We start from the raw sequence: 10,271 nt of genomic DNA, 5'->3' as shown, positions 1-10,271 counted from the left end.
ACCGTCGTCCCCCTGCCCAGAGAGAGGACATGTGGTTTTGGCATCCCCTTGTCCCTGCAGTGCCGCCAGCCCACTGCCGTGCCCGGTGCCCTCCTTGGCAATGGTCCCCCTCTCAGGCCCCCCCACAATGCCCCCCGGGACTCTCCACGTCAATGCCCCCATACCAGACCCCTGTGCTGTGCCCCCCCATAAACCACCCCTATGCAGTGCCACGCCCCCTCGTGCTGTACCCCCGATACCTGAAGCGCCCCCGCGCCAGACCCCTGCCCCTCTTGCAATGCCTCCCCTACAGCCCCCTCATTCTATGCCCCCCGTCAATGCCCCCCCTACCAGCCCTCCTCATACCAGCCCCCCGTGCGATGCCCTCCCGTGCCGGACCCCTCGATACCAGACCCCCCCATACCAGCCCCCTGGGCGATCACCCCCTCCGCCAGTGCTCCCCGTACCAGACTCCCGTGCAATGCCCCCGCTGCCGGACGCCCCTCCCATACCAGCCCCCCCACACACTGGACCTCCCCCACACCAGCCCCCCGCCCGAAGCCCCCCCAGTCTCTGCCCCCGCTCCCCCGTTCCGCGGCGCCTGCGCGGCCCCTCCCCGCGCCGCCCGCCCGCCCGCTCCCGCCCCGGTCCCGCCCCAGCCATGTCGGTCGAGTCGCGCAGACGCCCCGCAGCCGGTGCCGGGGGGGGGCCCGAGGGGGCGGCCGAGGGGGGAGCCCCCGCCGGAGCCCCCGCGCCCGGCGATGCGGAGCGGGGCATGGCGGCGCCGGCCCCGCCGCTCTGCCTGCGCCTCATGGCCGCCGCCTTCTACGGCCTCAGCTCCTTCCTCATCGTCGTGGTCAACAAGAGCGTCCTCACCACCTACGGGTACGGCCGGGCCGGCGGGACCCCCCCGGGGAGCGGTGTCGGGACCCCCCCACTCGGGGGGCTCGGCGTGGGGACTCTCTACGGAATCGGCATCGCGGAGCCCCCCCCGGGGAATGGGCATTGGACACCCCCCTCCCGGGGGACCAGCATGGGGATCCCGCCATGCACTCCCCTCGTCCTTGGAGGCCGAGGACCCCCATGAACGCCCCCCCGCCCTGGGGTCCTGCACAGCCCCTGACACCCCCTATGCACCCCCTAATGTGGGGCTCTCCCCTCCACCCGTACCCTCTCTCCTCCCCCCCAGGAGCCCATTGCACTGCCACTCCCTCCCTGCGTGTCCCCTTTTCCCCTGGGGATTCCCCTGGGCAGTGCCCCCCATGGCTGTGAGCTCTCAGGTTTGGGGGGACGGGGTTGCTGCTGTCCCCCTACACACACACAATGGGGTGTGTGGCCTCTGGGACCCCCGGTGTGGATGCCCCCCAGTGTTGGGCCCCCCCCCGATCTCTGCTTTCTTCCTGCAGGTTTCCCTCCTCGCTATGCGTAGGGCTGGGCCAGGTGAGTAGGATGCCCCTGTCCCCCCCAGACCTCCCATTTGGGGGGCTGTGGGGTGACACCCCCCCTCTCTTGCAGATGCTGGCGACAGTGGCCGTGCTCTGGGCGGGCAAAGCGCTGCGGGTGGTGAAGTTCCCTGACCTCGACAGACATGTCCCACGGCGGGTAAGACCCCAACCTGGGCACCCAAGTCCCCTCCCTGGGCACCCAACTCCCCTCCTTGGGCACCTCTCCTCTGCCTCAGGGCCAGCCAAGTGTCTCTGCCCCATCCCCTCACCCCCCCGTGGCACCACGGGCTGTTTGGCAGTGGAATCCCTGTGTCTGTGTTCCCGGGATCCTGTGGCCACTGAGCAGCTCTGGGCTGAGGAGCCACACACGTGTGTGTGTGTGTGAACGTTTCCATGGCTGGGTGGGAATAACTTCATATCTATATTTATCCTCTGAGGGTGCTCTGGGAGCTCCCCAGCTTCCTGCGGTTGCTCACTCAGCTTTATCCCTCTTATTTCTAGACATTTCCTCTACCTCTTCTGTATTTCGGGAACCAGATCACAGGACTGTTCAGCACAAAGAAACTGAAGTATGGATGTTTTTTTGTATGGGGGAGTGTGTTTAATGGGGTCCTTGTGGGGTCCCCAAGAACCCCAGGCAGCTGCTGCTGGGCCCTGGGGCTGTGCAAGGCTGTGGGTGACCCTGGCAGGAGCCACTCGGGGTGATGCTCTTTCTTCTCTGCCCATGCCAATGTGTGCCACGTGCATGTTCTCAAATGCTTCCCACAGCCAGTGGGCACAGAGGGACATGGGTCTGGCCCTCACCCACTGTGGGTGAGGGTGTGGGGGTGTCCCCAGGGCACCCTGCCCTGTCAGGGTCTGATAGAAGCGATACCTTTTGGGGAGGAGAGTAATGCCATTTTCATAAGAGAATGGGCAAGGCTTGCCCATGCTCTGTTCTCCAGAGCCCATATCCCGGCGCCCGCTCCAGAGTGGCCACAGAGCTGCATTTTGTAGCGGGGAGGGAGGAACAACCTCTCACCCTGCTGCCCCTTCCTCCTGCAGCCTGCCCATGTTCACTGTCCTGCGAAGGTTTTCCATCCTGTTTACGATGCTTGCCGAAGGATTCTTACTCAAGTGAGTCTTTCCAGCCCCTTCTCCCAGTGACAGATCCTGGTTAGTTACAGAAACTGAGAGGTGTTGGGATGATGCCCAGTGTGAGGGAGCTGTTGTGTGGCCAGGGGTTTTGGCTCCGGGCTGGGTTTTGGGAGCGAGGGTGGGCGGAGGAAGTGATACAGGGAGCTACTTGCCTTGATCTGCACAGCCCTTTCCCATGCCCGGAGGGAGCTGGGAGACACGCGGGGCCCTGCGGAGCTGCCAGGCGGGGCAGAGGTTTGTGCTCTGTCTCCACTTGCAGCAGCCTGGCTGTGCAGCACTGTTTTGGATGTGGAGGGTGTTGTACCAGCCCTTGGTGCCTGCAGGGACCCCCATACTGCTCCCACCATGTGCCAACAGCCCTTTTCCCAGGACTGGCTCCATGGGGCTGGGAGCTGCTCCATGCCTAGCTGAGCCCTTCTCTGCACCAGGCAGGGTTTCAGCTCTCCATAAACTCACACTTCATCGAGACCAAGTTATTTATTTTTAAATTACAGAGAGAATTGTCTAAAAGTGTCTTTTACTCATGGCTCTTGCACGGGTTGGTTTCCTTGAGGTTTTCTCCCCCTTTCCATGTGTGTCCCCTGTTCCTCTCCAGAGCCCTGGCAGTACTTTCCCGAGGACTGAACTGTGGCTGACAGCCATGTCCTCCGGCCTCTCTTTTCCAGGAAGAAGTTTTCCTGGAGCATTCAGATGACAGTATTTGCTATGATCTTTGGCGCCTTCGTAGCTGCCAGGTGAGCTCCCAGTTTGCTGTCCCCATCCTGTGTCTGCAAAGGGTTCAAGCTAAAGAGAATCCAATGTCCCAAGAAGGCAGATTAAACACTAACTTCCCCCCCCCAGACATGCTCTCTAGTAGGAAAGAATGTTTTACTGAACCAAATCCCCACCCCTCCTCCCATGATTAACTTTTCCTGACAACTTACTGGCTCAACAGGAGGTGGAAGGAATCTTCCAAGCGTTGTCTCTGCCCAGCTTAGAGCTTTAACTTCTGGTTTTCCCCTTTCCCAGTGCTGACTTGGCATTCGACCTGGAAGGATATATTTTTATCCTTATTAATGATGCCTTAACAGCTGCAAACGGTGCCTATGTGAAACAGAAGCTGGATTCAAAGGTAGGATGACCTTCCCTCTGGCATTTCAGGGCTGGGCTTCGTTTGCCACCAACCTGCATCTGAGAGGGCAAAGGAGTGAGGCTTTCCTGGTGACACCCTATTGCTTTCCCAAAATCTCCTGTCCAGAGTTTGGGAGGGACTTTGGACAAGGGCCTGGAGGGACAGGACAAGGGGGAATGGCTTCCCACTGCAAGAGGGCAGGCTTAGATGGGATATTGGGAAGAAATTCTTCCCTGTGAGGGTGGTGAGGCCCTGGCACAGGTTGCCTGGAGAAACTGTGGCTGCCCCATCCCTGGAAGTGTCCAAGGCCAGGTTCGGAGGGGCTTGGAGCAACCTGGGCTAGTGGAAGGTGTCCCTGCCCATGGCAGGGGGTGGCACAGATGAGTTTTAAGGTCCCTTCCAACCCAAACCATTCTGGGATTCTGTGATATATATAAAAACCCCCACCCTTCAACTCCTCTGTCTTGGAGAATTTGGATTTACCTTACAAGCCCCACTCTCAGTAGCAATATGAATAAGATTTCATGTTCCAAGTTAAATACATGGATATTTCTTGATTCCAGGAGCTGGGAAAATATGGTCTGCTCTATTACAATGCACTGTTCATGATCCTCCCCACCCTGACCATTGCCTACTTCACTGGAGACGCGCAGAAGGTAGGATTCCTGTCCAGAATCCATGCTTTTTGTGGCACAATGTCATATGAAGAGAATGGGATAATGAGGAGGAGGTGGGGGAAGGGATGGTGGGGTCACTACCCCAAAACCACGTCAGCAGCAAGTAACTGTAAGCCTTACATTGGACTTAAATCCACAGAGTTGCTCCATTCAAGCATTTTTGTAATGCCTGAGGAATGGGGAAGTGGAGAGCAATAAGCAAAACCAAATATTATTTAAAGAAGTTTTAAGTATTTTTGGAAAAAAATGAGTTTCTTCAAACTTTTTTCTGTCCTTCCCTCTGCTGAGGTGGTTTTGTTGAGTTGCTCTGAGAGTTCGTTTGCCTGTGCTGCTCTATCAGGGTTGATTTACCTGTGGTCCTGTATTTGTGAAATTACTCTTATTCTTACTATTGCTATTACTATTTTTTTTTGTTTATTTGTATTTTTTTTGCACTCCCTGATGTACAGCTGTACTGGGCTGGCCCTGCTGAGCAAGAGACTCCTTTTTCATGCCTGTTCATTGGGCATCTCCCTCTTCCTGTGGAGGGAATTAAGATGGCAAAAGCTGGAGGTGTCACCTACCCCATGGGTGACCCTGTGGGGGCCCTGGCAGCCCCCCTGCTGTCCATCCCCACCCTGCAGAGCCTGGTGACTTTGTCCTCATTGTGAGCTTAATGCCCTGGGATAATGGACTGGGATTTGCAAGGAGAAGGGATGGTAGGGGCTGAAGGTAGCTGAGACCTGCCCTTCCCAGCAAGCAGCTCTGAGGGCAGGATTTGGGGATAAAGTGCTCATTTAGAAGCAGGAGCTGGCGCAGGGGCAGCAAAACGTTGCTCTGTGTGCTCTGTGCAGCCTCTGTTCAGCCCAGAGAGAGAAATGGCCTTTTTTTTTTTTTTTTCCCCTGAATAAACTTCTTTCTCCGGGCTGAGCTCCCGGCTGTGGTGCTGGACAAAGCTCTGCTCTGTGCCGGGGCTGCCGCCAGGAAACTCCGCGTGTGCAGCTCCATGAAAACCCCCTTGTGAGGGGCCTGTGGCCGGGGCTGGGGGCTCCGTCCTGGATGGGGGGTGCTGGGACCCTTTCCCATGCCTGTGCATTTGGGAAGTCTTGTATTCATTCAGCAGCATCCAAGGTAACAATGTGCTGCTTTGTGAGAGAAGAAATGGGTGTGCCCTGCAAGTAATTCCTGGGGTGACAGGGATGGATGACCTGCAGGAAGGGCCCTCCTAGGCTAGCATTTTGTGTCTCTGGTGGGAAGTGCTTTCCCAGCTGCCTGGCAGGATCCCCGGGAGCTTGGCAGCCCTGTCCAGCTGGGAAGGGAATGGGTGAGCCAGTTCTCAACCTGCTCTGCCTTTGCCTCCTGGTTAAGGCTGGCAGGGATCTCTGGAGTTCCTCTGGTCCCCCTGGAGCACGTGAGTACTCCAGCTGGGTTCTGGGTATCTCCAGGGATGGATACTCTGGCACTGCCCTGAGCAACCTCTGCCAGCGCTCAGTCACCCTCACAAGGTGTCTCCTGACATCCAGAGGGACCCTCCTGTGTGTCCATGTGTGCCTGTGGCCTCTGAGCACCTCTGGAAGAACTGGACTCCATCCCCTTAGCTCCCTCCCACAGGTGTTTGTACACCTGGGTGGGATCCCCCAAGCCTACTCTGCTCTAGCCAAGCAGTCCCAGCTCTGCCAGCCTCTCCTCAAGGAGATGCTCCACTCCCTGCAGGATCTTAGTGACCCCTCTGGACTCCACCCAGTCTGTCCCTGTCTCTGGCACTGGAGCCCAGTGCTGGACCCAGCACTCCAGGCATTCCAAGAAACTGAAAGCACAAGGCAAAAACCCTTTCATGAATTCCAGGCTACCTTTAGTCACGTAGTCAGCACCATCTCCAGAGGTTAGAATTCCCTTGAGATGTGCTGTCTGAGTGTTGTGGTTTGCAATGAATGAATTCCAAAATTGTCCATTTCTGGGTAATAACCAGCAGGGAATGTCTCTTCTGGTTCCTCTGGCTTGTGGCACCGTTAGTCCCTGCTTTTTTCAGGAGGGATGAGTTGGGTGCTGCAGCTGGAGGTGATGCTCGTGTGGATCCAGCCTTCCTCAGCCCAGGATGTCACACCAGGCTCAGATTTGGATTGGTTTTTCCTGCTGTGACATGAAAGCCAAGGCTGGGGGATTGTTCCTTGTCTTGCTGGGAATTCCTGTGCTTCCTCCTCTAAAGGCTGGTGTTTCCTGCAGGCAATGGAATACCAGGGCTGGGCAGACACATTCTTCCTCGTGCAGTTCATGCTGTCGTGTGTGATGGGGTAAGGATCTGGGTGCTGGGATGGGAGCAGGGCAGGCATCTCTGTTCCAGAAATAGGGAATTTTGGTGCCCTATTACTATTAAAAATTAATAATAAACCTTCAGTCCTGATAAGGACCCTATTTCTGAGAGCTGTGGCAGGTGGAAATTATCTCCTACCCTCCTTCAGTGCAGGTTTAGCCAAAAAAGGGATAAATACTGCTGGAGAAAGGAGGGGAAGGGATCATGGAATCCTGGAATGGTTTGGGTTGGGAGGGACCTTAAAGCTCACCTTGTTCCAAGCCCATGCTCTGGGCTGGGACTCCTTCCATAGCCCAGGTTGATGGGATGATGTTGGATCTTCCTCCGCAGATTTATTTTGATGTATTCCACGGTTCTTTGCACTCAGTATAACTCTGCTCTTACAACTACAATAGTTGGCTGCATTAAGGTGAGTGGCTTTTCCTGATCCCAGGGGAAATGTCAGGTGAGCACCTCACTCATTATTCCTTGGAAATCGTGTTAACCAGCTGCTGCAGTCCCCATTCCTCCATATCCCACACTCTGCATCCAAGGGTTTCCCATTTCCATGCATGGAGCATTCCCCTTGTCTCAGACTTGTGTTCTTGTTCCTCAAATCTTATTCTTTTGCAGAATATTTTAATAACCTATATTGGGATGTTTTTTGGAGGAGACTATATTTTTACATGGATGAACTTCATTGGTCTAAATATCAGGTAAGAACGTCAGGCCTTGGCTGTTTATTTATGATTTGTCAGTGGAAATTGGGATGAAACTGGTTTGACTGAATCAATGCGGTTTTTTTTTTTCAAAAAAAAAAGAAGCATGGAAGTGGTATTTATGGGGAACTCCCAGACTCAGCTTGTTTTAAAGCTAGGAGGACTCACAGGAGTATTTTATCAGCAAACTTGAGTTTTCTCAGAGTTGCCAACCAGAGTCAGGGAATTAAGGCGGCAAAAAAGTATTTTTTTTTATTTATTTAGCTTTTTTAACAGTCTCCTTTCTTCTCTGTGTGTGTTCCTATGGTGAAAGTTCATTCCCTGTCCTTCAGCAGGATCCCTTTGGGGGTGGAACAGATCTAGCATTAGGTTTGGGACCAGGCTAGGAAGTGTTTGGGCAGGAATTACACAAAACACCTGGATTTAGGAGGAAAACAGGGACTTTTCATGCAAACTGATGCTTTCAGCAGATCTCAGTCCCATGGTTCCGGCTTTTCCTTGGCAGCTGATGGGCAGGGCTGTGTGGCTGATCCATTTATCTCATCCCCAACTGTTTTTTGCAGTATTGCTGGAAGCCTGGTGTATTCCTACATCACTTTCACCGAGGAGCAAATGAGCAAGGAGTCTGATGCTGGCAGCAAGCTGGATATTAAAGGAAAAAGCTCTGTGTGACCAGGGAGAGGCTTTTTTTGGAAACAACCTCTTTCTGTTCGGCTGATCCCGGGCAGAATGCGGGAAGGAATCCGGGGCGCCTGCCAGGAGCCACCGTGATGCTCTTAATTTGCACAGCCTCGATTGCTGCCTTTACAAATCCTTGGGAAGGGAACTGCCTGCACGGGGAGGAATGCATCTAATTAAGTCTGATCATGAGGAATTAACAGGTTTCTAATCAAGCTGAGATCTGGCAGCTGAGATTGGCACGAGCAGCAGGCGGCGCCAAGTAGAGGAGGAGGTGTCGGGGGAGCCTTGGCTGGATCTGCTCCATGGATCTACTCAGCCTGGATTGGGATGCTGGGGCTGCCTCTGTCTCTGCTCTGTACCCCCAGCCTGGTCCCTCTGGCTGCTGCAGGAAAGGGAGGCTGTGGGATCCGGCTCCGAGGGCAGGTGACCATGGAAGGTGTTCCCCTGGAGGATGCAGGATGCTCCTGATTTGGGCTAAAACCTCTTGGATGAATGTTCAGTGCTCTCTGAACTGAAATTTTAGTTGTTTTCTGGGTTTATTTTTTGTTTCATTAACCCACTTCTAAAGCTGGGTTTGCCCTGCTGGTTTATTAGAGCCCTGCAAACGTTCACCCCTCTCTTTCCTGCTTTTCAAGGCTCAGGGATATTCCCAACAGGAAGGTTTTACCTGCCACTGGTAAGCTTGGCAGAGCTGGCAGCCTCCCTCAAACCACCCCGGGGCAGAAACTTTTGGATTTGGGAAAGCTACTGACCTCGCTGGGCAGTTTGAATCCAACAGGGAGAAGCTGCAGGATTCACAGGACTTCATCCCACCTGGCATTCAGAGCATGGTCCAGGAAATGTGCCAAGCAAAAGCTGCTGCTCCTGCCCCTGGAATCCCCATCCCACCCACCTGCACACACCTGGAAGAGGCACAGGGACTGAAATCACCTTTTGGCAAGTGAAGGGGGGCCAAGCCCTATCCCACAATTTGTGTTTTTCATGGAATAAGTCATTCTGGGTCTGTGACCCATTAAAAGAATGGGATTTTTAATAAGTTGGGCAGTTTAATAAGTTTGCTGATTTTTAAAGGTTCTCTTGCACAGCACTTCTTTCTAGGTCTCCCTGGATTGCCTTTTGGTTTAAAAAGAATTGTTTATAAGTTTGGGTAAAAAAATTTTGGTAAAACAATGTATTTAGAGGTTTTTTTGTATCCATGCAAACAGCTGCTCTAGCCACTGAGATATTTGGGAGATATTTGCTAAAACTGTGGCTGCTGTTTGGCAAAGCCGCATTTGTTGGAGTTTATTGGAAGTTTTTAGGTATGAAAGAGACTTTCTGGGATGATGCTGCAACAGCCTGAGGTGCTGGTAAAGGTGTGAAATGAGTCTGCCAGCTCTTCCAGAACCAGGGACTTCCCTTTTCTTTGGAATTGGTGTGGTAACTGAGGGCTGAGTCAGGGTGTCCTGGAGCAGCTCCTCAGCAGGTTCCCCCTCACACAGAATTGGAGAAATTAAAACAAAAATAAAAAATCCCTGATTATTTTTGTCTCTTCCCAAATTCTGGTAAATCCTCGGCTTTGCGCTGCCAGGAGAGGGAAGGTGATGAACAATTCCTGCTGTGCAGAAGCCCCAGAGCTGCCCAGACTCTCCCCAGCATGGGGTTACTGGTGCTGTGCTGGCTCCCAGTAGCCAGGTGGTGCTGGGGCTGGTGGATCTTCCCCTCGCTGCAACATTCCCAAATCCCTGTTTTCCACATGTGCTCTGACTCTGCTGTGTCCACAGTCAGGATGTTGATTCTGTCAAAGGAGATTTTTATGATTTTATGTTTATTTTTGAATCTACTGGTTAGATTTGGTGTCCTAATGGTAAAGTATTTTTAAAGGTTATTTTGTGTGTGCCAGGGTTGGGATGGGATCCAAAACACTGGGAAAGCCAAGAGCTCCTCTAACAGTATTTTCTATGCTATTAATTGACTAAAAAAAAATGTTTTCTATGTAGAATCTATTTACAAAATGAGCATTTTAGTGATGAAAAGGGCAACCTTTTGATTTGAATGTATGGCAGGCTTTGGATGTCAGTAATGAGAGCAGAAAGGATTTGCCTCTGTATTTTTGTATTTGCTTCAAATAAACCAATGAACCAAACCTGCCCTGCCTGCTCCTGCCTAATCCCTCACTTCTCTGGAACTGCAGGAAAAGGCTGGAGAGGATGGAGATGGCTGGGGGGTGAATAAAACAGGGGCGCAGGGGGGCTCTGCCCAGTGGAGGAAGTG

General features: G+C 53.5%; 1 protein-coding gene and 1 long non-coding RNA gene across 3 annotated transcripts; one reads left to right on the top strand and one right to left on the bottom strand.

Moving 5' to 3' along the window:
* The first annotated feature begins 607 nt into the window (after positions 1-607).
* Positions 608-10,148, top strand: SLC35D1 (solute carrier family 35 member D1). Its single transcript, XM_051798496.1, has 12 exons — positions 608-864; positions 1,386-1,419; positions 1,495-1,581; positions 1,926-1,993; positions 2,469-2,540; positions 3,227-3,295; positions 3,570-3,672; positions 4,236-4,328; positions 6,552-6,619; positions 6,970-7,048; positions 7,252-7,334; positions 7,901-10,148. Exons 1-12 carry the CDS (start codon positions 641-643, stop codon positions 8,007-8,009), a joined length of 1,089 nt encoding a protein of 362 aa, XP_051654456.1. The 5' UTR covers positions 608-640; the 3' UTR covers positions 8,010-10,148.
* Positions 3,024-3,589, bottom strand: LOC127476173 (uncharacterized). 2 transcript variants are annotated; one of them, XR_007906491.1, is made up of 2 exons: positions 3,485-3,589; positions 3,024-3,344 (listed from the first exon to the last, which is right to left on the bottom strand). It is a non-coding gene; the product is annotated as an uncharacterized LOC127476173 (long non-coding RNA). The 2 variants fall into 2 exon arrangements; XR_007906490.1 differs by having other exon boundaries at positions 3,024-3,328.
* Positions 10,149-10,271: the final 123 nt, after the last annotated feature.

This window comes from Manacus candei, unplaced genomic scaffold (genome assembly GCF_025592945.1).
Source record: "Manacus candei isolate 608988 ecotype Guabito, Panama unplaced genomic scaffold, ASM2559294v1 h1tg000005l, whole genome shotgun sequence".
Taxonomy (NCBI): Eukaryota; Metazoa; Chordata; class Aves; order Passeriformes; family Pipridae; genus Manacus; species Manacus candei.
Note: the sequence above shows the minus strand (reverse complement) of the source record. Positions and strands in the feature narration are given on the sequence as shown.